At 44.2% G+C, this 28,000-nt stretch overlaps 1 protein-coding gene across 1 annotated transcript in view; it reads left to right on the plus strand.

Annotated features, from left to right (window-relative positions):
* Nucleotides 1-27,680, plus strand: part of LOC112227572 (E3 ubiquitin-protein ligase HECW1) — a 65,560-nt gene extending 37,880 nt beyond the window's left edge. The window contains exons 9-27 of the mRNA XM_042308869.1: nucleotides 1,954-2,040; nucleotides 5,025-5,178; nucleotides 6,347-6,456; nucleotides 6,698-6,819; nucleotides 8,892-9,077; nucleotides 9,418-9,552; nucleotides 9,706-9,820; nucleotides 11,226-11,322; nucleotides 11,781-11,864; nucleotides 12,451-12,557; nucleotides 17,250-17,364; nucleotides 17,693-17,806; nucleotides 17,909-18,061; nucleotides 19,312-19,410; nucleotides 19,716-19,845; nucleotides 20,222-20,368; nucleotides 20,679-20,793; nucleotides 22,119-22,317; nucleotides 26,106-27,680. Of these exons, the coding sequence (XP_042164803.1) occupies nucleotides 1,954-2,040; nucleotides 5,025-5,178; nucleotides 6,347-6,456; nucleotides 6,698-6,819; nucleotides 8,892-9,077; nucleotides 9,418-9,552; nucleotides 9,706-9,820; nucleotides 11,226-11,322; nucleotides 11,781-11,864; nucleotides 12,451-12,557; nucleotides 17,250-17,364; nucleotides 17,693-17,806; nucleotides 17,909-18,061; nucleotides 19,312-19,410; nucleotides 19,716-19,845; nucleotides 20,222-20,368; nucleotides 20,679-20,793; nucleotides 22,119-22,317; nucleotides 26,106-26,217 (2,381 nt within the window). The 3' untranslated portion in view covers nucleotides 26,218-27,680. The remainder of the gene's footprint in view (nucleotides 1-1,953; nucleotides 2,041-5,024; nucleotides 5,179-6,346; nucleotides 6,457-6,697; nucleotides 6,820-8,891; nucleotides 9,078-9,417; nucleotides 9,553-9,705; nucleotides 9,821-11,225; nucleotides 11,323-11,780; nucleotides 11,865-12,450; nucleotides 12,558-17,249; nucleotides 17,365-17,692; nucleotides 17,807-17,908; nucleotides 18,062-19,311; nucleotides 19,411-19,715; nucleotides 19,846-20,221; nucleotides 20,369-20,678; nucleotides 20,794-22,118; nucleotides 22,318-26,105) is intronic.
* The last annotated feature ends 320 nt before the right edge of the window (nucleotides 27,681-28,000 follow it).

Below are 28,000 nucleotides of genomic sequence, written 5' to 3' on the forward strand. Positions count from 1 at the left end.
GCAGAACCAAGTCAGTCCCCACTGATCCACCACGCTCACAGTCACTACTGTACTAACCCGGCCAAGCAGAACCAAGTCAGTCCCCACTGATTCTCCACGCTAACAGTCACTACTGTACTATCCCGGCCAAGCAGAACCAAGTCAGTCCCCACTGATTCTCCACGCTAACAGTCACTACTGTACTAACCCGGCTAAGCAGAACCAAGTCAGTCCCCACTGATTCTCCACGCTAACAGTCACTCCTGTACTAACCCGGCCAAGCAGAACCAAGTCAGTCCCCACTGATTCTCCACGCTAACAGTCACTCCTGTTAGTGTACAGCACTGGGAGCTTCCGCTGCCATTTACCTGACATTCTAAATAGCAGCGCCCACTCTGTGCAATAACACACACACAGACACAGTACAATAGCTAGACACACACACGGAACAGTATCAGGGCCTTATAGAATCCCCGTTGCAGAGAATGAGGACAGAATCACGGAATCTAAAACATTAAAATGGAATTGAAGAATATTCAAAAATGTAGTAAACTTAATATGAAATCAACTAGATCCTTTCAACGTAATATAACATGCATTCATTTGCCCAAGTGAATCATAAGACAGGAACAAAATGCGTATTTTTATGCAGTTTTCTGAAATGGCGCAGGAATGCAGCTGTCTGTGTGCATGTGGGCGCGTATACACTTTGTGTAGCCGTTAGCGGTATGATGCTAATGACAACCTTCTTCTCGTAAAGATGGAAAGGCTTTCCCAAAAGCCTTCTCAATTAAATACTAACTACAAAGTATCCTATGCCTACCTGGCAGAATGATAACATGATTATTTGCAGCAATCCAGTGGACATTTCTTTTGCAAACTCTGCAATCACATGAGCACTACAGCAACACCGCTTAACCAAACAGCGGTCTCTTCCTCTTCTCTTCCTGGTGCGCACTTGCATTAAAGAGTAACCCGTTAAAGGTTCTCCTGATGTGGTTTAAACATAGTTGTGAACTTAGAACCTAAAATGTTGTTGTTTTTCTATTAAAAACTTATGATTTTGAGGCCTCCCAAGTGGTGCAGTGGTCTCTAGCGACTCCAAGTGGTGCAGTGGTTTCTAGCGACTCCTGTGGCGCATGCACAGTGACACGGTTGCCAGGTGTACGGTGTTTCCTCAGGCACATTGGTGTTGCTGGCTTCCGGGTTAAGCGGGCTTTGTTTCAAGAAGCACTGTGGCTTGGTTGGGTCGTGTTTCGGAGGACACAACGGCTCTCGACCTTCGCCTCTCCCGAGTCCGTACGGGAGTTGCAGCGATGAGACAAGACTGTTACTAGCAAATTTTCTCCCCACTAAATTGGGGAGAAAAAAGGGGTAAATAAAAATAAATAAAAATACAAAAAAAAATGTGTATGATTTTGAGAGTAAAATATTTAACCTGGAAAAACCAAAGGGAGATAAATCAATAAGGAATCAGGCCAGAAATAAAACAGATTTTATAGGGCCATACAGTAGCAGCCACACACACTGCACTTTCTGAACTGAAAAAAGTCACGCCCACACCACCCCCACAATGTGTCTCTCTATCTCAATCCCTCACTCTCTCTCTTTCGCTCACTCTCTCTGGTCACTGTAAGGTGGAGTTTACTTTGTGGTCCCTCTAGGCTGGGTAGAGTGCCCTAGAAATACCATGTGCCATCATTAAGTTTCAGTGGCATCCATTCTGCACAGGTATTTACTTTTCTACCTCCTGACTTATTTAGCTGGGGTCAACCCGGCGAAAGCAGGTCTCCAACCTGGCAACAAAATCTCTCAATAACACTGAAACTACATTTTCTCCTCCAATTTCTCGTCCCCTGACATATATCCGATGTGAGCTGATATATGAGATACATGTCTACGTTCACCAACCTCCATTTCCCACCTCTGTTAGCTCACAGGTTCCCCTGTGTTTCTCCTCCCATGTCTATATAGGAGATAGTTACTTGCCATGCGGTCATCCTCCTGCTTTGCGACCTGACACCCACCATTACCCAACTGTTGATGAACCGTTGCCTCCAAGTAAGACTTCCAACATCATTCACCACCCTTACTCTTACCCTGGAGTCGTGTGTCTGTGTGTGCACGCGCCTGGGGGCTTTGATATGTGTGTCGCATTCATCGATGTGCATGTAGCCATTTCTCTTAACATCTCTCCAATGGCGAGGGACACACCACTCTGGTGGCACCTGTCCATCTCTCTGTCTATCAGTACATTGATCCATCCTTGATGTTTTCTGTACGACCATTCACGCCATGGTGATTTGACCATCTAGAACAGTCATTTCTGGTCGCCCTGAAGTCATGAGACCTGGCGTGTTTTATGTCCAAGGTTTTGCCAGATTGGGTTTCTAGGTGGTACTACAGTATATGCTACTATGTGGCATCCTGGGGTGCTGTACATCTAACCATCTCACACATCAGGCACCACAGCCATCGCCACCACCGTTTCTATAGTGACAGGCCCTAGAGAGGCAGAGCGGGAGAGGCAGTCTATATTTATATCAGCAGGGCGTCTGATACTAGTGGAGGCTGTTGGGTTCGCCTCACGCTAAGGTCTGTTGGACTACAAGTTCCATGAACCCTAGAGAAGAGATGAATGTGACTGGCTCTGGAAAATGTTGTTTATTGCTAACATAGATGGTTCCTTGTGAACTCTTCTGTAAGTTAAATTGCAGCAAAATGGAAAGTATTCACAATAGAAAAAAATACGATGAAATATTTCACTCTTGCTTTTTACATTGCTTTTCATTTTTTATTTTGTTTACTCAAGTTTCTCTTCCCCTGTGAGCAGAGAATTCATCCTGTTTTTCAGGTTGGTCTTTCTCTGTGTTGATATTGGAATTTGGTGCAATGTCACACCAGCAGAAGCCCTGCTGAGCTTTGGTTTTTACTATGAAATGGCTAAAAATAGCCTCCAAAAACCAAATCAGTGGAGAGTTACCGGGGAGAGATCTGACAGCCACAAATATAGTGCTGCTGCACCAAGAGGGACTCTATTCCAGCTCATTAGAATAAGCAGAGCAGGGATGGAGAGGAGCTGCTGCTAGGAGGTATATTTCTATCAGGAGATGTTGTTTATATGCTCACAGCTCACAGACATACTGTGTTAGTATTTAGGACACGTGAATGTACACACACACACACACACACATTCTTCAAAACAGTACCAAACTACAGACTATCTCTGACAGTAACTGCCTCTCAATCTTCATCTCCCAAAGCCCTCATATCTAACGTAAGCACCTTACAGCCTCAAGTAGACACATCCACATCCCCAAATAGGCTTGTATATTCAGCTCTACTCTGCAGTGCAGTGATAATACCCACATCTCTCCACGCTGACTCAAAGTAACTCCCTCCACAGTAATAATATCCTGTATGCATGTTTCTCTGTTTCTCTCCCTGTCTGCTTGCCACAGCACTGACTACACTACCCGTGATTCTGCCAGTCTGAATACAGTAGTATACAACTGATGCAACATCGTCTCATGAGCGATACGTTCCATTTCAATACCTTTGCCTTGATTTTGGGGTGAGGATATTTTCTGCTGCTTCGACTAGCAGGCTGTACTGCTGGGCATTTAGTGGGTTATAATCCACTTCCTGGGTGGGTGTCAGATGAGATGATCTCTCTCTCTCTCCCTCACTCCGTGCCATGTGTTGTGAAAGCCAGCAGGTTTCTAATCCCAGAGTGAATCCCATCACCATGATTCCCCACCCACTGCTGTGCCCCGCCCACTACTGTGCCCATCCCACTGCCGTGCCCCGCCCACTGCCGTGCCCGCCCACTGCCGTGCCCCGCCCACTGCCGTGCCCCGCCCACTGCCGTGCCCCGCCCACTGCCGTGCCCCGCCCACTGCCGTGCCCCGCCCACTGCCACTGCCGTGCCCCGCCCACTGCCGTGCCCTGCTACAGAGAGACAGATGATGATTAAACAGAGGGAGGAGAAGGGAAAGAGATTTGGCCGGGGTGAGGCCCAGCTTCAGAACAGAGAGAGAGGAAAGACAGGGAAAGGGAATGACAGAAAGGAGGAAGATGTACAGCAGGCTAAATGGATGTGTTGGGACGGAAGCTTAAGTGGTTTTGGGAGATTACTTTACGTGCTGGTCCTTGGCTACAACTGTAGACCTCATTAATGGCATCATAGCTAGTCATCAGCCCTGTCTCACAAACAACAGATGCCATTTAGAAGCACTTCCAAGTTTTAAACACAGGATCTCAATCATATTTTTAAGAAGTCAGGAAGGATCCCTTGTATTTTCACTTCATGGTTGCCAGTATGTGTCATCAGGCACCCTGGTGAAGTGTCACTTTGGCTCTCGGTCACCTTCACTATTAATGTGTAAATCTGTGGGCAAAAGGGTCCTCTGTTGCTGTGGATGTACAGTATGTATGTGTAATTCCTATAGGGACTGCCAAAGCTGACAAGGCCTGCATTCCAAATGGAACCCTATTCCCTATATAGTGCACTACTTTTTACCTGGGCCCATAGGACTCTCGTTAAAAGTAGTGCATTATATAGGGAATAGGGTGCAATTTGGGATGTAGTTAATGACTTTAAGCTCATGTGTTTACCATTTACTGAGGGTCCATTCATGCAGGGATGTACTGTGCATGCACCTTTAGGCGTCCAACTCCTGTCTGATGTTAGCAACCTTTCTGAATGTCATGGGGTGTGAAGCATATAGCTAGTTGCTTAATACAATATCGACCTCCGTGAGATTACTTTGATCCCAAAGCCAGCTGACCACAGCAGACAATAACCCCTTGTCAGCTTCAATCATCTCCCAAAGCAAACCTCCCATTCCATCCTTACTCCTCTTTCCTGTCTCCAGCTTTCCCTTTTGCTACTACTCTGCCTCTTAATCAAACCCCTTTCAACTTCCTTTCCCTTCAATTCCTCTCCTTTCTTTTTCTGTCATTCTTAATTGGGTGTCGTATTACAATCACATCTCCCTCTCTGTGTCCCCCTCCCTCTCGCTGTACTTCCTGTGTGTGTGCAGACTGGGAGGCGCGCATCGACAGCCACGGACGTGTCTTCTACGTGGACCATGTGAACCGCACCACCACCTGGCGGAGGCCCACGCACGCCGCCTCCAAGTGTAACGGCATCCAGCGCTCCAGCTCCACCCAGCAGATGGAGCAGCTCAACAGGAGGTGGGGTTGGGAGAATAGAACGGAATAGAACTTTAATGTCCTTCCCTTTGGCATCACCGTACACACGCGCATTCATCATCATGCACATTGAAAAGCATCAGTCCAGCATACACAAGCACACGGAGGACATCGATGCATTCACTCACAACTGCCGCTGCCCCAACTGCAATGTTCAAATAGGTAAATAAATAAGTGCCAAGACATTTCATGTTCTATTTAGTAATCCCACGGCACAGGGAACAGATTAGTGTTTGTACACGTTCTTCCTGGCCATGGGCATCATGAAGCACCGGAGAAGGGGGGATGAGGGGATGGAGAGAGGAGACAGGGGAGTGTAATAAAGAAAGGGGGATCTACTTCAGTGCATAAAATGGTCAGAATGGATCATGCATGATTGAATATCTCTTAGGCTGCCTTGCCTTAGTCACACGATGTGACGACCAGTTGGATTCTCAGTGATGTGCTCTGTAACTACTTTTCATGTGATATCCCCTCTGTGGTAAGCCATCAGTTTACTCTTATGTTTGTGCAGTGCTACCATCTAGTGGACATGCCTGGGCATGCATCCTAAATTCCCATCTAAATTCCCATTTGACAATCACTCTTTTTCATTCTCTGTTTTTCTATACCTCACAAACACAATCCCCCCCACACACACACACAGAGATTTAAATCTGTAAAGATGCAATGAAGCCATCGTTTGGCTCCCAGTCGCTGAGGGTCCCCATGTCTTTAATGCTCCAGTGATTTGCCCACATTAGATTCAGAACACACACCTTCAGAAATAAACTAATTTCTGCTTCCACACACTGACCTAATTTTATGCCACAAGGGACATCCACTGACCAATAAATGAAGAATAAGAGATGAGAAATGACCCAGTTATATCGCAAACGGACTTGGCAGTTCCACTGCTATGGATTACAGCTTTAAGAATGGTGGATGCCGTCTTTGACCTGGGTTGCATCTTGAAAGTATACCGTTTAGTTTATCAATGACAAAAAGGTGCCAAGCTGCAGTACTGTATAGATTAATTTGTACTTTTACTGCTCGAGTGTGTACAGTAGCAGATCAAGTCAACAGAGTTGACCGTGAAAGCGCCTCGACGCAATAAGGCGCCTCGTCGGTGCACTGACGTACAGTGATGTCACTCCCTGTTCCTTTCCAGGTACCAGAACATCCAGAGGACCATGGCGACGGAGGATGAGTGTGGTGGACGGAGGTTGGAGAGAAGTGCCAGCACGGAAACGGAAACAGACTCTCCACCACAGGCCATTGGTGTGTATCTCACTCCTCTACCTAAACCATCATGGAATATGCCATTTAGTTGACGCTTACAATAGTGTATGCATACCTTTTCGTATGAGTGGCTCCATTCAAATCAGACCCATGACCCATTGCAAGCTTCATGCTCGACCACCATGGCGTTCATATGGTATTAACATGATCAATGTAATACATGCATATTGTACATATATTATTCAATATTTAGACACGCATTGCCTACTTTTGTGTGCAGAGCCAAGGAGAGAGGGCCCCTCATCCCCTGTCAGCAACCAGAAGATCACCCTGCTCCTCCAGTGCCCTGCCGTTAAGTTCATCACCCACCCTGAGTTCTTCACGGTCCTACACGCCAACTACGTAAGTGCTGTTCAAATAGGAATAGTCCTTTGATGGTTTAGGTCTTTGGATGTAATGTTTGACTGTCAGTTGAACTTTTATTTACCCTCTGTTTTGACTTTGATAACCTACCAGTGATTCATTTCCTTTCTGAATAAATCAAACTTTGCTACAGTGTGTAAACACTTGGTAAACTGGCGCTGGATTCCTACAGTATGTTGGTCTCTGTTGAAATACACAGTTCACCTCTGTCTCACCTCTGATCCTACCACTGACACAGCACATGTTAACACTGACCTTGTTGCCCTATCACAAGAACCTATTCTGAGTTACAGTTCATATAAGTAAATCAGTCAATTGAAATACATTCATTAGGCCGTAATCTATGGATTTTACTACTGGGAATACAGATATGCATCTGTTGGTCACAGATACCCTTAAAAAAAGGGAAGTGACATGGATTAGAAAACCAGTCCGTATGTAGTGTGACCACCATTTGCCAAATGCAGTGCAACACATCTCTTTTGCATAGAGTTGATGACTGTGGCTGTGCGAAGTTTCTGGATATTGGCAGGAACTGGAACACACTGTCGTGCACGTTGATCCAGAGCATCCCAAACATGCTCAATGGTTGACATGTCTGGTGAGTATGCAGGCCATAGAAGAACTAGTACATTTTCAGCTTCTTGGAATTGTGTACAGATCCTTACATGGGGCTCTGAATTATAATAATGAAACATGGGGTGATGGCTGCGAGTGAATGGCACGATAATGGGCCTCAGGATCTTGTCACGGTATCTCTGCATTCAAATTGGCATTGATAAAATGCAATTGTCTTCATTGTCCATAGCTTATTTCAGCCCATACCATAACCCCACCATGGGGAACTCTGTTCACAACATTGACATCAGCAAACCACTCACCCACACAACGTCATACACGCGGTCGGTGGTTGTGAGTCCGGTTGGACGTACTGCCAAATTCTCTAAAACAATGTTAGAGGCGGCTTATGGTAGAGAAATTAACATGAAATGCTCTGGCAACAGCTCTGGTGGACATTCCAGCAGTCAGCATGCCAATTGCATGCTCACTCAAAAATTGAGACAAAACTGCACATTTTAGAGTGTCCTTTTATTGTCCCCAGCACAAGGTGCATCTGTGTAATGATCATGACGTTTAATCAGCATCTTGATATGCCACACCTGTCAGGTGGATGGATTTTATTGGCTAAGGAGAAATGCTCACTAACAATTTGTGCAGCAAATTTGAGACAAATAAGCTTTTTGTGCGTTTGGAAAATTTCTGGGATCTTTTATTTCAGCTCATAAAACATGAGACCAACACTTTACAGGTTACGTTTATAGTTTTGTTCAGTGAAGTTTCCCCCGTTCACCATCTTCCCTCAGAGCACAGCACAGGACAGGACAGGTCATATCCCTGAGCACTTCAGGTCTATTTCCAGATAATATGACCCTGCTGTTGCCTTGGTAAACGGTGCTTATTACCACCAACAGTGACTTCACGGTCCTCTCACGGTCATGACCTCATCAAACTAAGCCCAGCGGTTGCGGTTGGGTCGACACGGCGGCGTTGTTCCATACCGATGGCCGATCTATTAATAGAGTCTGGTTATTGATCCATCGACCGTTGGGAGTCGGAGCTCGCTGCAACTTCCTGCCAAAGCAAGGGAAGCCGTTACAGAGGTGGGGACGTGACCTTTCAACTGACAGAGAGAGGCAGAGAGGGAGAAGTTCTTCCCCTGGGTTGAAAGGAGTTTATAGATAGTTGATCAGATGGAAAGGTCAAATAATGTGTATTACTACTAAATACACTCGATTGGATAACTTTGTTTGCGGATTCTGTGACATTCTATTTCAGTTCAGGGGGGTGTCTAAAAGCATACGTGTTTATGTAACAAAGCCTGGTATGTTTGCGTGGAGAGAGCGTTGGTTGCGCCTTCTGTGCACAATGACTCCAATAGCGTTCAGTAGCATTGCAAGCCAGTAAATTGGGTCTTTTCCCCCCACTGTCACAGTATAACCACACCACTCCACGTTCTGCAATGTAATGTGTTCTCTGTGTGGCAATCCCAGGGTGCCTACCGGATATTCACCAACAGTACCTGTCTGAAGCACATGATCCTGAAGGTCAGGCGGGACGCGCGCAACTTTGAGCGCTACCAGCACAACAGAGACCTGGTGATTTTCCTCAACAAGTTTGCCGACACACAACTAGAGCTGCCCCGAGGCTGGGAGATCAAAACAGACCCACAGGGCAAGGTAAAGGTCTGCTCACTTATCCGACGTCTATGCACTTATAGTTAGGTTGTAGTTAGTGTTGAGAGATGGAGCTTAGTCCTGAAATGATAAATGATGAAACTAAGAATTCCGAGAGATTCTGATTGTACCCCGATTCCATAATTGATGTCAATATAAGAAGCTTGAGTTATCTGATGTCAGGATTCCACCTATAATGTCTAGCCACAGTGGAAAGATACTTGAGCCATGGTGAAGTGTGTTGAAACTTTAGGTACCATGGTTGTGGGTTTCCCCTGGATACTTAGTCTCAAGTCCTGTTCATGTAAATCTCTGTTTGACGTTGTTTTCCTCTTCTTTCCAGTCGTTTTTCGTGGACCACAACAGCCGGGCGACAACCTTCATTGACCCCAGGATCCCCTTACAGAACGGCCGTCTGCCCAACCATCTGACCCACAGGCAGCACCTGCAGAGACTGCGCAGCTACAGTGCTGGAGAGGTGAGAGAATCCTCTTGGAATGGAATTGAATGGTCTATTTGTCATTACCAATGGAGTCAATAGTAGACTCATCTAATGTCTTCTATGAGCTGACGATTGAGATTATGACGACGAGGATCACAGTGATGATGATCTTTGTGGTGTCTGTCCCAGGCGTCTGATGTGTCCCGGAGTCGAGTAGCTTCCCTGATTCACAGACCTGGGAACAGCCTGGTAGCCGCCATACGTAGCCAGTACCACCCCGACTCCACACCGTTAGGTGCACCATGTAAGTGCTGCAGCAGAGTTAATATTGTTCAGCTGTGGCTGTAACTTTTACAGAACTTGGACCCTCGTGCTCAATCATAGTCACACATATTTTGTCTGTTTGTGTTTAGGCATTTAGCAGACTTTCATCCAAATGGTCTTGACGACACGCGTATTCAGTGTCTGTGATCTATGCAAGAGCCCAACCCTCCTACCAACTGATCCACCCCAAGTGTTTCTAGTGAGGGCCAAACCAGAAGCATACAGCTTGTCTCAACGGAGAGTCTCATTGCTGAGGACAATGATTGTGTGACTCTATCACGTCCCCTGAGACACTCCTTCTTTTTCTCTCTGTCCAAATTACCCTGAAAATGGTTCCTGAATCAGCCAGGCCACAGGCACGGCCCTAGCCACCACAGCTGGCGTGGCACTTAAAGACACGCTGGCTTGCCGTAGGAATTTATATTCCTCCTCATTCCCCTCATGTAGGTCTATGGTTCCCTCTCATCCTCCCGCATCCGTAACGTCTCCACTGGTGCGGTTGAGCTGCACAGCGCTCGCTGTGATTACAAAGCCCAGAGTGCCACAGAATGCCTCTCCTCTCCTCAGTCATGTCAGGACTAGGACAGAGTGATGGGCGGTTTTAACCAGATAGCCGTCTTCCATCGGAAATGGGTTCAGTGGGGTAGTTGTGTTCACTTAGACATACAGTAAGTTATCCAGATATGTGTTGAGCAACGACAGCGTGACATTTTCTCTGAACATGTTCTTGTATGGAGGACAAGATGTGCGACCAGTCGTCTTGCCTGCCTGAATAATTAGCCACACTATAAAGTTACTGTTATCTTTTGAAGTTATCCGGAACCACAGAGTGCTAACACAATTTGTGTGAATAGCAATAACCCAAAGGAAGTATCTCAGCACGATCCCTTATACTCTTGCACTGGTCCAAGGACTTAAATGCAGCTTGCTAATTCTGAACCTCATCATCAGCAAGCTGCATATAACACCCTGGACCAGAGCTAACTTCATCACGTCTTCTGTCTCCCCAGTTTCTCTGTCTGATGAGCGCCATTTGACAGAAAGGTCACTTTGTTTTAACCATCATAGATAGAGATAGTGTTGCGCATCACTTTCCTGCCCTCTGTCCAGGTTAACCTTTATTGTCATGAATCTTGCCCTGGAGGCAGAACTTAACGTGGGCCAACTGCAAAGTAAAAATGGTCTATATCGTAAAAATATGATCAGGTTTCCAGCATTTAAGGTTAGGGTTAGCAGTGTGGTTAAGGCTAGGGTTAAGCTCAGGGTTAAGTTTCAAATCAGATTTTCTGACTTTGTGACTTTACCAGCTAGTGACCAGTCTGCAGAGCTGCCTCCAATACATGAGTCATCTCAATAAATGCCCCTCTGTCTCCCCCTCAACACAGCTTACAATGACAAGATAGTGGCGTTCCTTCGCCAGCCAAACATCTTTGAGATGCTTCAAGAGCGCCAGCCGAGCCTGGCCAGGAACCATGTACTAAGGTGATCCTCTATATATTATATATTTTGCAAGACTTATTGTTGCTTTATGAATTGTTTCATGAGTTTGTATTTTTACCTTTTTGTGTTTAAGTTGTGAACAAATACGTTTGGTAATAACCTTTTATATCACTTTTTATGTACTATGACTTGGTTTATAAATTATTTGTGAACTATATATATATTCCTTAAAAAAAATGTTTTTTTATGAATGCCCTATAAAGCCTTTATGTTGTAGTTTGTAAGTGTGACTACAAGGGATTCCGTTTCCTGTGTAAGGGTGAAGTTCTTAGTATTAACAGAGTCAGTGTGAACAGGCAGGCTCTCATAATTGGAGGGCAGTACAGTGAGTTTTTGTTTAAAGCCAGTCTCAGAATCCTCTTGTTGCCGATAGAACCTTAGAATTCTAAGGTCACAATTTGGCTGGATGTTTGACTGCTCTCACTCTGTCAACCAATCAGGGAGAAGATCCACTACATCAAGACGGAAGGTTCACAGGGGGTGGAGAAGCTGTCTTGTGATGCTGACCTGGTCATTCTACTGAGGTAGTCTTGTTTACCCTGTTGTTGTTGATACTAGATGGTTGTTTTGGCTGGTTCTGCGGGGCTCCGCTGGCCGGACGCTGGCTAGATTACAGTAAACCCAGAGCATCTTGTCCCACGGCTCATTCACTGTCTGTCTCACAGCCAATCCGATTACACCCTTCACATGGGCACACTGTATTACTTTAGGCCTATATACCCATGCCCAAAACCAGCAGCCAGCAGGCGTAATGTGATTGGTTTATAGTCCACAGACCAGCCAGCAGCCGTAATTTGATGGGTTTATAGTTCACAGACCCAGCCTGACAGAATTGGTATTTGTTACAGTCTGTCTACCATGTTTGTGAGGAGAGCAAACCCTGTAATCTACATGATCGACAGACAGTTTTCTGTATAGAATGCAGCGATAATTTCCTTCACGAAATGGAATGGAATAAAGACTTGATACTTTGTCCTTTCTAGGTGTCCATAACATTTGGACCATTTCGAATTTGTAAACTATCCCTTTAATGCTCTCCCTCCATCACTTTCCCTCCATCACTTTCCCTCTCTCCCTATCTCCCTCCCTGTCAATCTCTCTCCCCTGCAGCTTGTTTGAGGAGGAAATCATGTCCTATGTTCCACCCCACTCCTTTCACCCGGGGTACAGCTTCTCGCCCCGCTGCTCACCCGGATCCTCGCCACAAAACTCCCCAGGTGGGTCTTCCCTCACTTTTAACTTCACTGACCAGCCAATCAGCTCTCATGTATGCTAATCAAGTACAGGGCTCTAGCCTCATGGGCCACCACCAAACCCTCCTAACTTAATACCCCAAACCATGTCTGAATAGGCATCATTTATTTAAGTGAGGGTAACCACTCGGACTGCACTAAGGACCTAAGCCAATCAGGATCCTTAGAACCACATGAAATCAAGTCATAACAAGTGCCACTTATGAATTAGTCCCATTAAGGGAAACAACCAGTCACCTCTTGAACAGTAGCTATTATGAAGCCCAAGCACCACTCAATGCAAACCACAATGAGTGATTTAAATGAGCAATTGGGTTGATGGTGTCAACATTCTATCCTCAGCCTTTACAAAGATAACATACCCATAATTACACTGGCTATGAAATATCAGTCAGACCATACTTTGGGCTCCTAGAGCCAGTTATGAATGAATAATTACACTGTGAAATAGAATCCATTATAAACTGAGTGGTTCGAGCCATGAACGCTGATTGGCTGACTGCCGTAGTATATCAGACCGTATACCACGGGTATGACAAACATGTATTTTTACTGCTCTAATTACCTTGGTAACCATTTTATAATAGCAATAAGGCACCTTGGGGGTTTGTGGTATCTAGGCACTCCGGTTTGCATCATGCATAAGAACAGCCCTTAGCCATGGTATATTGACCACAACCCCTTGGCCCTTATTGCTTAAATATCACACCATAGAGCAATAGAGGAAGCCCAGTGGCCGGCAGTGGGAGAGTATGGAGCGAGGTGGAACTGTGCCAACATTCTGCTGATTTTCTCATCGAAGAAAAGCCAGATCGCAATACAGTTCTCTGTTCCCAAAGCTGGAATCTGTTTCGAACAGAGTTCACAAAGTTTTGTAGACGTGGAGCTTTGCTAAATTAAAAATATATATTACAGGTAGTGCAAGGGCGAATTGAATTATGCACATGCACGCTTCACAGAGAGTGTTCCTTATTTGAACTATGCAGATACAGTGGCAAGAAACAGTATGTGAACCCTTTGGAAATACCTGGATTTCTGCATAAATTGGTCATAAAATTTGATCTGATCTTCATCTAGGTCACAGCAATAGACAAACACAGTCTGCTTAAACTAATAACACAAACAATTATACGTTTTCATGTCTTTATTGAACACACAGTGTAAACATTCACAGTGCAGGAATGAAAAGGTATGTGAACCCGTGGGTTTAGTAACTGGTTGACCTCCTCAACCAAACGTTTTCTGTAGTCAGACCTGCACAACGGTCAGGAGGAATTTTGGACCATTCCATTATACAAAACGGTTTAATTTCAGCAATATTCTTGGGATGCCTGGTGTGAACTGCTCTCTTGAGGTCATGCCACAGCATCTCAATCGGGTTAATCAATAAACGAAACACGAACAACGCACAGACATGAACCTGAAACAGAAACAATGATGCCTGGGGAAGGAACCAAAGGGAGTGACAAATGTAGAGAAGGTCATCTGGGAAGTGATGGAGTTCAGGTGAGTCTGATGACGCGCAGGTGTGCGTAATGATGGTGACAGGTGTGCACCATAACGAGCAGCCTGGTGACCTAGAGGCCAGAGAGGGAGCACACAATGACAGCTTCTGTGTTTTGGGTCGTTGTGCTGTTGAATCACCCAACTTCTGCTTCAATTGGCGGACATATAGCCTAACATTCTCCTGCAAAATGTCTTAATAAACTTGGGAATTCATTTTTCCGTTGATGATAGCAGCAGCAAAGCAGCCCCCAAACCATGATGCTCCCTCCACAATACTTTACAGTTGGGATGAGGTTTTGATGTTGGTGTGCTGTGCCTTTTTTTCTCCACACATAGGTGTTGTGTGTTCCTTCCAAACAACTCAATTGTAGTGTCATCTGTCCACAGAACATTTTGCACCCAGGTGCACTTTTACAAACTTCAGACATTTTTTTTTGGACAGCAATTGCTTCTTCGATGGTGTCCTCCCATGAACACCATTCTTGTTTAGTGTTTTACGTATCGTAGACTCGTCAACAAAAATGTTAGCATTTTCCAGAGATTTCAGTAAGTCTTTAGCTGACACTCTAGGATAATTCTTAACCTCATCAAGCATTCTGCACTGTGCTCTTGCAGTTATCTTTGCAGGAGAATAGCAACAGTGCTGAACTTTCTCCATTTTATAGACAATTTGTTTTACCGTGGACTGATGAACATCAAGGCTATTAGAGATACTTTTGTAACCCTTTCCAGCTTTATGCAAGTCAACAATTCCTAATCTTAGGTTTTCTCAGATCTCTTTTGTTCGAGGCATGGTTCACATCAGACAATGCTTCCTGTGAATAGCAAACTCAAGTTTTGTGAGTGTTTTTTATAGGGCAAGGCAGCTCCAACCAACATCTCCAATCCAGTCTCATTGATTGGCCTCCAGGTTAGCTGACTCCTGACTCCAATTAGCCAAGGGATTCACATAATTTTTCCAACCTTCCAACCTGTTTAAATGATGTATTCAATATAGACAAGAAAAATGTTATAATTTGTGTGTTATTAGTTCAAGCACACCATGTTTGTCTATTGTTGTGACTTAGATGAAGATCAGATCTAATTTGATGACCAATTTATGCAGAAATCCAGATCATTCCAAAGGGTTCACATACTTTTACTTGCCACTGTAAAATCGTTGAACATGCTAAAACACGCCAATAGGATCTCGCTTACGCGTCCTTGACTTTGCCCACTATCCTTAATTTGCTCCCACTGAAAACGACACAGATGAACTACAGTATACTAAACAAAAATATAATTGCAACATGTAAAGTGTTGGACACATGTTTCATGTTCAAGATCCCAGAAATGTTCCATACGTCTCACAAAAATCTTATTTCTCGGAAATGTTTGTGCACACATTTGTTTACATCCCTGTTAGTGAGTGTTTCTCCTTTGCCAACTGACAGGTGTAGTATATCAAGAAGCTGATTAAACAGCATGATCATTACACAGGTGCCACTTGTGCTGGGGACAATAAAAGGCCAATAAAATGTCACACAACATAATGCCACAGATGTCTCAAGTTTTAAGGGATGAGTGCAAATAGCATGGTGACTACAGGAATGTCCAGCAGAACTGTTGCCATAGAATTTTATGTTCTCTGCCATAAGCCACCTTCAAATTCGTTTTAGAGAATTTGGCAGTACATCCAACCGGCCTCACAACCGCAGATCACGTGTAGCCACACCAGCCCAGAACCTCCACATCCGGCTTCTTTACCTGCAGGATTGTCTGAGACAAGCCACCCGGACAGCTGTTGAAACTGAGGAGTATCTCTCTCTGTAATAAAGCCCTTTTGTGGGGGAAAAAAATCATTCTGATTGGCAGGGCCTGGCTCCCCAGTGGGTGGTCCTATGTCCTCCCAGGGGCACCCATGGCTGCACTCCTGCCCAGCCATGTGAAATCCATAGATTAAGGCCGAATGAATTTATTTCAATGGACTGATTTCCATACATGAACTGCAACGCAGTAAAATCGTTGAAATTGTTCCATGTTGTGTTTCTATTTTTGTTCAGTATATCTTGGGTTAGTTGTAAATATCTTTGGTGCTAGGCTAGCAGCTAACAGCTAGCATCCTCACAATACGATCATCACTCCCCATGAAAGGCCCTGCTGTGCTACATTAGAGCATGGCCATGCAGCGCTAATCAGCTGATAGAGTCGTTAAGAGGCCATGAGGAGGTGTCAGGGGTTCTTATTCTTTTTGATGAGAGCAGAGGAGCTATTAATGGATGAATGGGAGCAGGGCCACAGCAGGAGGGAGGCAAACCTGGATTGGAATGATGCTGCATTTTCTCTCCCTTTGGTCTTGTTGAGAGAGAAGTTTTTTTGACTGCTTTTTCAACAGAACATTGTACAAATGTCAGCAACATGCTTAATTGTGAATACAACTTAAATTTGAATATTACAATTGGCAATACAAATTAAAATACAGTAAACAACAGAAAGTTATGTTAATCGTCAACTGTTCAGCAGGCGGACCATGGCTGGGACGGCGCTGCAACAGAAACGCTCAGTCCTGCAGTGGATCAGTTCCATTTTAGTTGAGGAGCAGGTCTGGTGTAGGCTCACAGACGATTGTTGAAGTGGGAGGACACGGCGCTAAGGGTCAAAAATGTCAAATGTAATCTTGCGAAGAGACTTTCCCTGCGAGTGCGTGTGAAGTGATGGTAGGCCCAGATTGGTGCATGCATCTGAGTAGTACTTTTCTCCTCCCTTGCTCTGTTGAACTGAGGCTAGCCTGACTCAGGCTAGCTTCAAGTCATATCAAAAAATGAGTTGACTGATGGATCACTGTGGCAGCATATTCCACCGCTGGTTGGATATACACTGTCCATTAGATGGTGAATACGGTCACTTAGGGATGTGGAAGTGCTTCAAGCATCAAAACGTGACCCCCAAAAAATACAACAACAAGGATGATCATTGGCTCAGCTACACTAGTGGGGAAGGTTTTGAACTCTTAACAACTGCCCATAAGTGCCTGTGTTTTTCACTGGGCCTTGAGGCCCATGAATTATGTATGTATAAGGTATTGATTGCAGTTGTATTAGCTTATTAGCTTGTAAATTATGGCTATCGCTCACTCTGTGTGTGTGCTTGTGTGTTTGTGTGTGTTGGCAGGCTTACAGAGGGCCCGAGCTCCGGCTCCATACCGCAGAGACTTTGAAGCCAAACTGCGTAACTTTTACAGGAAGCTGGAAGCTAAGGGCTATGGCCAGGGGCCAGGGAAGATCAAGTAAGTCTCTCTGTGTCTGTGTCTCTGTGTGTGTGTGTGTGTGTGTGTGTGTTTGTGTGAGTGACACATACTTGAGTGTATATGCTGATACCCACCCTCTGGTGGTAATTATATGTCAAGGATATTGCAAGATGTTGCAAGCAGAAACTACAGCTAGAGATAGAAACAGTAGATGATTCTCTACCATGTAGCATTGTGGATTATGTCTGAATTTCTATCTTAAATGTTCTGAATAGCTCTATAAGACCCAGTAAGATGATGTGATGAGAGGAGATAAGCATGTCTGTACAGGAACTGTAGTTTGCTAATCATTTAATTATTGTCCCAGACTGATCATCAGAAGAGACCACCTGTTGGAGGGCACCTTCAACCAGGTGATGGCCTACTCCCGCAAGGAGCTGCAGAGGAACAAGCTCTACATCACCTTCCTGGGAGAGGAGGGGTAAGCGTGTGTGTGCATGTATGTGCATGGAAGCATGTGCATGTGGGATTGATCCCATTGCCGTATTTTTAAAACTACATCCCCCATGTCCCCCGTCTCTAGGCTGGACTACAGCGGCCCCTCCAGGGAGTTCTTCTTCCTGTTGTCCCAAGAGCTATTCAACCCTTACTACGGCCTGTTTGAGTACTCAGCCAACGACACTTACACCGTCCAGATCAGCCCCATGTCTGCCTTCGTTGAGAACCATCTGGAATGGTGAGGACTGATACCCTGAGAGAGCATATTATCGTAATTTTTACTTTTTTATACAGGTATTTAACCAGGTGATCTATTGTCTGTGTTTACACAGGCAGCCCAAATCTGATATTTTGCCACTAATTGGTTATTGACCAATCAGATTAATTTAACCTTTATTTAACTAGGCAAGTCAGTTAAGAACAAATTCTTATTTGTTTTACCAAAAGGCAAATGTCCTCCTGTGGGGATGGGGGATTAAAACTAAAAATACAGGACAAAACACACATCATGACAAGAGAGACACCACAACACTGCTTAAAGAGAGACCTATAATAATTGGGAAAAATATCAGAGTTGGGCTGCCTGAGTAAATGCAGCAAATGAGATATTAATCTTTTCTTTAAATGAGGCTTAGCCAAGAGACTATTAATGAATAAAAATACAAATAAAACCAGATGTTTTACAGTTGGTTTCTGTGCATCTTTAGCCAAGGAGTTTATGACCACCGTACAACTGGTGTAGGTCATCAAATTGTCTAGGGTTAATATCACTCGTTAGCATTTTATTGGTGGGACTAGGGGAGTCATGTAAAACCAAGCATCGTTTAATATTCCCCTTGACACAAACATAATGATGACACTCTAGTAAACATGGTATGATGTACCAGTATGATGTATTTACCATATGTGTCAACCCTGAAGCAGTGGGGAATAGTACAAGGATTGTTGGTTTTCAACAGCGCAAATTACTTGTGTACTCAGGAAAATGACTAGTGTAATAGCATAGACTGAAAAACTAAACCTATAGAGGAGAAACTGATTTAAGCTGTGAAATGTAGCCAACACCCTGTAATATTCCCTGTTTTTACTCTTAGTGGAAATGCAGCCTTGTGAGCTCCGTTCATTGTCACCGGAAATTAAACTACTTCATGGACACAAAATGGTTGCCATAGCATTCCAATTAGCCTGTCATTGGACGCTGGACTTGAACCAATGAGGGTAAAGTTTATAGCTTGGCAGATGGCACTCTGCCGAGTCATTAATTACCAGTCACAAGTTGAAAGTAAATTAGTGTCAATTATACCATTAACCAACAACATCCTTCATTCCTTGAGAATATACCCTTTCCTGAACAGTTGATAGCGCTTTTCCACAGTTTTTACCTTTGGAAGACGAAGACAGGTTTATGCAGCTTGTCCTGTCCAAGACCATGGTCTGCCTCTCAATAGTCTAAAGTGGATTCCTCTCCTCGTCTCCTTTCCTTCCTAGGTTCCGCTTCAGTGGGCGTATTCTAGGCCTGGCCCTGATCCACCAGTATCTGCTGGATGCCTTCTTCACACGACCCTTCTACAAGGCCCTCCTCAGACTGTGAGTGCATTGACCACCCTTTTGCTTCCATATACCCCACACACACGCACACACCTGTACCATAATCTAGCCTACACATTCTTACTTCTGTACCTCAATTACCTCTCTTCACCCTACACACACACACACGTCTTGTGCCACAATCTACCCGACTCACAACTCTCCCTGTACAATTACCTCACACACTCCTCTCCCCGTACAATGTATCTGTACTAACATTGCATCATGCTACACATCTTTTAGAAGGAATCCTACTGTAACATCATATCAATCAGTCAACCAGTCAATGTGTGATGTTCTCACAGATCCACAGACCTGAGTGATCTGGAGTATCTGGATGAGGAGTTCCATCAGAGTCTCCAGTGGATGAAGGACAATGACATCACTGACATCCTGGACCTCACCTTCACCGTCAATGAGGAGGTCTTTGGCCAGGTCAGTCTCAGTTAGGAGTCCATCTGTTAGGGGTCGGTCTCAGGGATGAGTCTGAAGTAGGCCACGAGGCACTAGGGCTTTGACTGTCTCTGCTTAGCCTGACCTGGCACTTTGTAGTAAATTGTAACTTGGGGAAATGGAGTACTTTATCAATAAATTATTATATTCTTCTGCCCAGGACAGAATGAAATGTGTTGGAAGTTTCACTTTAAAGTTTCATTTCGAAGTTAACATCTGCCCACCACACCAGAGTACATCTTTTGTTGGGAGGTCAAAGAGGCAAAAGTTATTTTAGCCCAAAATGGTCCCCACACCACACACTCTTCATAAATACAGTTCTCTGACATAATTTCCTGTATGTCATTTCCTGTGTCAGGTGACGGAGCGGGAGCTAAAGTCGGGTGGCTCCAACCTTCAGGTGACGGAGAAGAACAAGAAGGAGTACATTGAGCGCATGGCCAAGTGGAGGGTAGAGCGCGGGGTGGTGCAGCAGACTGAGGCCCTGGTCCGAGGCTTCTATGAGGTACAGCACAAACCTAGAATACCCCACATGGCCTTTGACCCATACTAACCCCTCAGTGTTTGCAGATCTGAAAGAATAGGATGGGTATAAGCAATATGGCGGAACCTCCCCATTATCATGATGCTTACACCTATCCAGTCCCTCTCGTCCAGTCCCCCTCTGTAAATGCCAAAGGAAGGTATGGTCTCTAGAGGAAGTGTCAGAGACATTATTCCATCTCACTATTGCCAAGTGAATTCCATTCATTTGTGGAACAGCAGGCAATCTATTGACATCCCTAATCCCCTCTCCAACCCTCCTCTGGCCCCAGGTGGTAGACTCTCGTCTGGTGTCGGTGTTTGATGCCAGAGAGCTGGAGCTGGTCATTGCAGGGACGGCTGAGATCGACCTAAACGACTGGAGGACCAACACAGAGTACAGAGGAGGTGAGAAAGTAAAAATCAATGCAGATATCTGAGTACTTCTATTTCTGTTCTAGGATAGTCATCTTGTGAAGTGTCCACGGAAAATGTTTTGTTTCCCGAAAGTAAAACATGTACTATTGACTCTGAGAAAAAAAGCTGCTATCAAGAACCTAAAAGTGTTCTTCAGCTGTCCCCATAGGAGAACCATTTGAAGAACCCTATTGGGTTCCATGTAGAACCCTTTTCCTAGAGGGTTCTACATGGAACCCAAAAAGGTTTCTACCTGGAAACAAAAAGGGTTCTCCTATGGGCACAGCCGAAGAACTCATTTGGAACCTTGATAGCACCTTTTTTCCCCTAAGAGTTCAAACTGAAACTGACAGTGCTGCAGACCACACAGGGGAGGAAAGAAAGTAGTAATGTAAAAAGACTGACAAAGACCAAGTGATGGTCGAAAAGCTGTCACTGACAGTCATGCTGTTTAATGTAAAGCCTACGTTTTTGGAAGCATAAACCAATGTGTCCCTTTCTGCATAACAAAGTACTAGAGTCTATATGTTCCAACTGGTACAGTGCAGTAATGACACAGAGCGGTCAACGCCAAGTAGAACATGCCGGAACATCCGTCTCACGGCCTCATTAGCGCATACGCACCATGTCACCTGACATAAGAGAGTGTGCGTCTGTAACTGATTACGGCCACATCATGAGCGCCGTTGCAATTTCTCTCTGCCTCCTTTGAACAGACAGATGTGGCGGAGGGTCCGGCAAGCCCCGAAATGCCCATAAACGTCCATAACTCATTAATCACCCAGAAGGCCGTGCTCCAGCTGCCAGGCTGCTCATCTGGTTCTCATTATGGCTAAGCTCTTAATTGGCCAAACTCATCATCTGCACAATTGGAGCTGTTTGCTCTTTCATTTGGCAAAGACGTCAGTTTGCTCTGGATGGATTGGATCACAAGCTGGACTGGAAAGCCTGCAGTGACCCTTCTCAGCACAGCCTCCAAAAGCAAACAGCGCCCTGTTTAGATTGCAGTTTGTCATTTAAAGTGAAAACTTTCAAAATGGAACAGAAAGTGGTGAACATTACCTTTGCTCTCAGAATGGGAGCTAGCTTCTCGGTCCACAGTATTAATAGTAATGACAATGACTTGCAGTTAATGAGCTCATTTCTCAAACCCTAAGTAAGGGGTTGACTTAATCCATTTCACCCTCAGTGTGTAGCAACCACATGTGTGTACGGTTGATGCAGAACACAAAGCAGTGAGGGATAACCAGGGTTGTGTACCAGTCAGTTCCACCTACACTGACCTCACCAATGAACCCTAATGACTCCTTCCCCAGGTTACCATGATGGCCACATAGTGATGCGGTGGTTCTGGGGCGCGGTGGAACGCTTCAACAACGAGCAGAGACTGCGGCTGCTACAGTTTGTGACTGGCACCTCCAGCGTTCCATACGAAGGCTTCGCTGCCCTACGGGGAAGCAACGGCCTACGACGCTTCTGCATCGAGAAGTGGGGCAAGGTCACCTCACTACCCAGGTACTGGATAAAAAATATACCAACATATTAATAAATATATTGTTTGGAATTGAATCCTCTGATAAGAATCATATCTCTCCCGGACAAGTTTTATTCTTATAATCAACTAGTATCAACTCTTAATAAAAGCAAACTACATTGTAAGTATTTTTTGACCACTACGGCATAAGCAGACTCATGATTCTTAGAGGCAGAGTGCACTGTTTTGGGTGTTTTATTCTGGAATAAAGAGGTAATTTCATTGACTAATGTAATTATTCCACTACAAGGAGATGAAAATATCCAGAAAGACATTCCACTAACCACACACTGGTTGAATCAACATTGCTTCCACATCATTTGAATGAAATTACATTGAACCAACTTGGAATAGATGTTGAATTGACTTCTGTGCACACTGGGAAATAGTACAGTAAACCTAGTTCAAGGGTCAAATGTACTGTAACTTGTCACACTTATAAGGTCCATTGGAAACGCATGCTAAATGTGTCCATTTATAATTCTTAAAGCAGGTAGCCACGCCCTATTTAGGGACAGACATTTGAGCAAAATAAATAGTCTTTCACCTCATAGGAATGACTGTAGCGAGAATATTTTTTAAGGAAATTAAAAGAAAACTGTCTGCTTTAAAAAAATATAATATCAGCAGCTTATCTGACTGGGCTATTATTTTTATTTATTTATTTTATTTCACCTTTATTTAACCAGGTAGGCAAGTTGAGAACAAGTTCTCATTTACAATTGTGACCTGGCCAAGATAAAGCAAAGCAGTTCGACACATACAACGACACAGTTACACATGGAGTAAAACAAACATACAGTCAATAATACAGTAGAAACAAGTCTATATACGATGTGAGCAAATGAGGTGAGATAAGTGATGTAAAGGCAAAAAAAAGGCCATGGTGGCAAAGTAAATACAATATAGCAAGTAAAACACTGGAATGGTAGATTTGCAGTGGAATAATGTGCAAAGTAGAAATAAAAATAATGGGGTGCAAAGGAGCAAAATAAATAAATAAATACAGTAGGGAAAGAGGTAGTTGTTTGGGCTAAATTATATGTGGGCTATGTACAGGTGCAGTAATCTGTGAGCTGCTCTGACAGCTGGTGCTTAAAGCTAGTGAGGGAGATAAGTGTTTCCAGTTTTAGAGATTTTTGTAGTTCGTTCCAGTCATTGGCAGCAGAGAACTGGAAGGAGAGGAGGCCAAAGAAAGAATTGGTTTTGGGGGTGACCAGAGAGATATACCTGCTGGAGCGCGTGCTACAGGTGGGTGATGCTATGGTGACCAGCGAGCTGAGATAAGGGGGAACTTTACCTTGCAGGGTCTTGTAGATGACATGGAGCCAGTGGGTTTGGCGACGAGTATGAAGCGAGGGTCAGCCAACGAGAGCGTACAGGTCGCAATGGTGGGTAGTATATGGGGCTTTGGTGACAAAACGGATGGCACTGTGATAGACTGCATCCATTTTGTTGAGTAGGGTATTGGAGGCTATTTTGTAAATGACATCGCCGAAGTCGAGGATCGGTAGGATGGTCAGTTTTTACAAGGGTATGTTTGGCAGCATGAGTGAAGAATGCTTTGTTGCGAAATAGGAAGCCAATTCTAGATTTAACTTTGGATTGGAGATGTTTGATGTGGGTCTGGAAGGAGAGTTTACAGTCTAACCAGACACCTATTTGTAGTTGTCCACGTATTCTAAGTCAGAGCCGTCCAGAGTAGTGATGTTGGACAGGCGGGCAGGTGCAGGCAGCGATCGGTTGAAGAGCATGCATAGTTTTACTTGTATTTAAGAGCAATTGGAGGTCACGGAAGGAGAGTTGTATGGCATTGAAGCTTGCCTGGAGGGTTGTTAACAGTGTCCAAAGAAGGGCCAGAAGTATACAGAATGGTGTCGAGAGAGTAAGGCTACGTTTACACAGATCTGATCTGATTGGTCAAAAGACAAATTAGTAGAAAAAGATCGGCATTGGGCTGCCTGTGTAAATACAGCCAATTTGACCTCCGTGAGAACATAGAACAGACTGCAATCCCAACTTTGGGACAGTTCTTTCTTATTCGGTATTGATAATGGCCTTGTCAATTTATTTTCCTGGCTGACAGGCAGCTTTTGTTTTTTGTTTGTTAGTGTGTGCATGAGACCCCATACAGCAGCAAATGTTTTGTCCTGGACACAAAGAAAAGTCACAAAGAAACTGGCTTTTACCATTCCATCAATGAGATGATCTATTTTGAAACGAATACTATTTTATCTGCCAGTGACAATTCTCAAATCGCAAAATCAACACCACAGAAATGCACTCAGTCAGCTGTCATTAGAAATTAGGTGGTCACCCATTTCAGGCATAGTCCCGATCTCCCGATTTTACTTCCCTTACATGAGGCGCTCTCATTCAGACCACATGATATTGTCATGTAATCCAACATTTTCATAGTGCAACCATTCTATTCTCACACACAGGACGGATGTAACCAGCTCTCTATCTGTCTTCCTCTCTTTTTTTTTATACATAGTCTTCATATGGACAGCTGGTTGAGTGTGGTATCAAGGCTTACGTTACCCATGTGGGGAAGGAACGAAACGGCTGCTGGTGTTTACTCAACCATTACATTTAGAGATCTACCTTGTAATCACCTCTTAATGCCAGCCAGCTTTACAGAGAGGTATAACCAGCGGGAAAAATACTTCTCACTCTCACACCCCCACCTTGTTCTCAAACTTGGTGACGATATTTGGTTTAGACAATCTTCTAGAGAATGAAACAATTGCGTTGGAAGCAGATAACGTTATTCGTCATTTCAACACGAATGTGTAAATTGTACGTGGTCTAGCAAAAGGTTCATAAAAGTCACTTCTATTAGTGTGTTTTCTACTAGCGTATAACCGCCACTAGCATGCGGTTTCTTGCTTGTGTGAAAAGAGTTGTTGATGGAGAAGTGGCTGGGTCATGTTCAGTAGGTACCAAACAGAGGGAAACAGGGATGTAGCCTACTATCTGATGACAAATCCGTGTGTATATTTTCCATTGCAAAATGTTTTGCTACGTGTGCCTTATAATGAACACCACCCAGGTCACACAGTATACATTGCTTCTACAACACTATGTGTCGCTGATGTCTAAAGCCAGGCGAGCTGCCGAGTTTGGAACACACACGTGATTATGGTCACTCACTAGTGCCAGACGTGATATGAAGTTCAATTTGCTGAAATGAGTACCGACTATAGTACTGAATCCTTACACCCACCCTAGGCCTACTTCTATTTTCATATTCCAATTTTCATGGATCCCTCTGAATTGGTTGCATTGCAAACACTGCTATATTTGATGCCTGTACAGTATTTGCTTTATACCTTTCACCTTGTTAGACCTGCATTGGACATTTATTTGGCAAACGGGAGAAGATCTCATTTAAAGCTAACTAAGTCAGCAGAAAGGAGAGGGCTCCCATTTCACTGTGGAGGAGAGGAAGTGGTAGTGTTTATCATTGTGTAGGAAGCACAGTGTCAGCAGTAAGGAAGCTAAATAAGGCTGAGGTTGGAGAAGAGAATGGCATGGCTAGCGAATAACATTTCAACCTAGGGCTTTCTCATGATTGGTGGAAGAGATAAACAATTTCCACGAGTCAGATTTACAGTTAACCACCTATATAGTGTATGTGGCCCATGCAAGAATCAAACCCACAACCCTGGACTTACGGTATGAACACATCATATGGGACATTATTAATAGACCAATCATATCATATTGGGGTCTCATTCAGACTCGCTCCTCTCCTCTCTTTCAGGGCTCACACGTGCTTCAACCGCCTGGACCTTCCACCTTACCCCTCCTACACCATGCTGTATGAGAAACTGCTGATTGCTGTGGAGGAGACCAGTACCTTTGGCCTGGAGTGAGACTAACCACTGGCACTGACCACTGACTGACTTCCTTTGGCACCCTACTAACAAACTTGTTTTATTTTTACGTACAAATATTAACTATGGACAAATGGCATCCTTGTTTTCTTACAATACGTACCTGAGGAGTGGGTTTGAAAAAGAGGGATCAAACGTATTAAAACTTGCATGCACTGCATCACTCATCTGAGACATTGTACATAAACCAACATGTATGCAACAGTGAAGACCTTGGCTCCAGCCTGTTCTACGACCCCCCCCCACCCCACCCCCCACTTTGTCCACCTCATGGTCTCATCAGTTTAATCTTCCCCATAAGACTATTCCAGCTCCAAAGACTGAGGCTGACACTATGCAGGGGAGGGGCTTGCTCCACCGGCTGCCACCCACAGCCCGCCACCTCTGACATCAGAGGAAGTGACATCGGCGGTGACCCCCTAAAAGTCGTAAGTCTCTCCAGACCTTAATCTTGCCCTATCAATCATCGCAGAGCATTTCCTGAAATCACCTTGACTCCCGACGACCATTCAGTGACAAGACCAAAACATTTTTTATTCCCATTGTTACATTTAAAAAGCATGTTTCATGCATGTTTCACCAATTGCTTTATCATCATAAGGGCATCACTGTTTTCCTCAGAGTGGATGAACAGGTGCTTTTTTAGGAATTCCTTCACGGTTCTGAGTCCATGCCCAGCCTGGGTGTACTTACTGCACACAGTTGTCTGAATCTCCCGCCCAAGAAAGATACTGTACTATGCCTCCATGAGTTATTGCCTCAGTGACACCAGCTATGTGTTATTGAATCACACATACTATTGGAGACGCCGATGCAGTGGTGCAATGGTTTTTGCCGCATCGTGGCAGCAGGAGGCTTATTAGAGTCACAGTTCCTGTACGGTGAGAGGAACTGTAGAGACCCAGGTGATGATGTAACTTGTACAAGGCTAAGATTAGAATGTGAAAGGCTAAGCTCTGAGAGTTCTCTTGTCAGCCTTGCAGTGTCATTGAGCTCACACCATAAATAATACCCTTGTCATTCGGACCATGGGCTTTGCAATTTAAGCCCAAACGCTGACTGGGAGATCTCAACCATAGAGGTAAATTCTGTACTGTGAGGCACTGTGCAACTTTGATGGAGTGTAACATCATGTTGAACATCCCTTTCTGTCCTGGTCTAGTGTTGACAATTATTCTTGGGGTCTCGTCCTTTGTTTTTAAAATTTTCATTGAAAGGATGGACACTAAATGGCAGTTTCCAGAACACAGATTAGGCATAGTCCTATACCAGTGGTATTCAAAGTCGGAGGGAATTGCAGTCGTGTTTTTTTGGGGAGGTTGGCCAGAAAATGAGGATTGTATATTGTCCCATACAATAACATGTAAACGTTTTTTTGAGAAACATAATTAGAAAAATCTAATTTTATTAAGTCAATTTATTATTTTGATAAAATATGAAAATATCATCAATTGAAGGTTATTTGTTTATGTAAAAATGGAAATTGACAGATTTTCAGGTTGCGTCATTAGATTTAGGGTGGGGTGGAGTCGCCAGAAATTCTGACGAAAGAAAAAAGGGGTCCCCGCTGAAAAAGTTTGAATACCGCGGTCTAGACTAAAAAGCTATTTCAATGAAGATTCTCAATTGACTGTGCTTTTTAGTCCTGAACCAGTATTAATCGGTTTCAGGAAAACCAGCCCTAAATGACCCCTAGTTATACTGTAGATTGTCCATGATTGAAGCTACAGCTGTTGTACTATGATCATAGTATAATATTTGT

Source organism: Oncorhynchus tshawytscha, linkage group LG29, assembly GCF_018296145.1.
Source record: "Oncorhynchus tshawytscha isolate Ot180627B linkage group LG29, Otsh_v2.0, whole genome shotgun sequence".
Classification (NCBI taxonomy): Eukaryota; Metazoa; Chordata; class Actinopteri; order Salmoniformes; family Salmonidae; genus Oncorhynchus; species Oncorhynchus tshawytscha.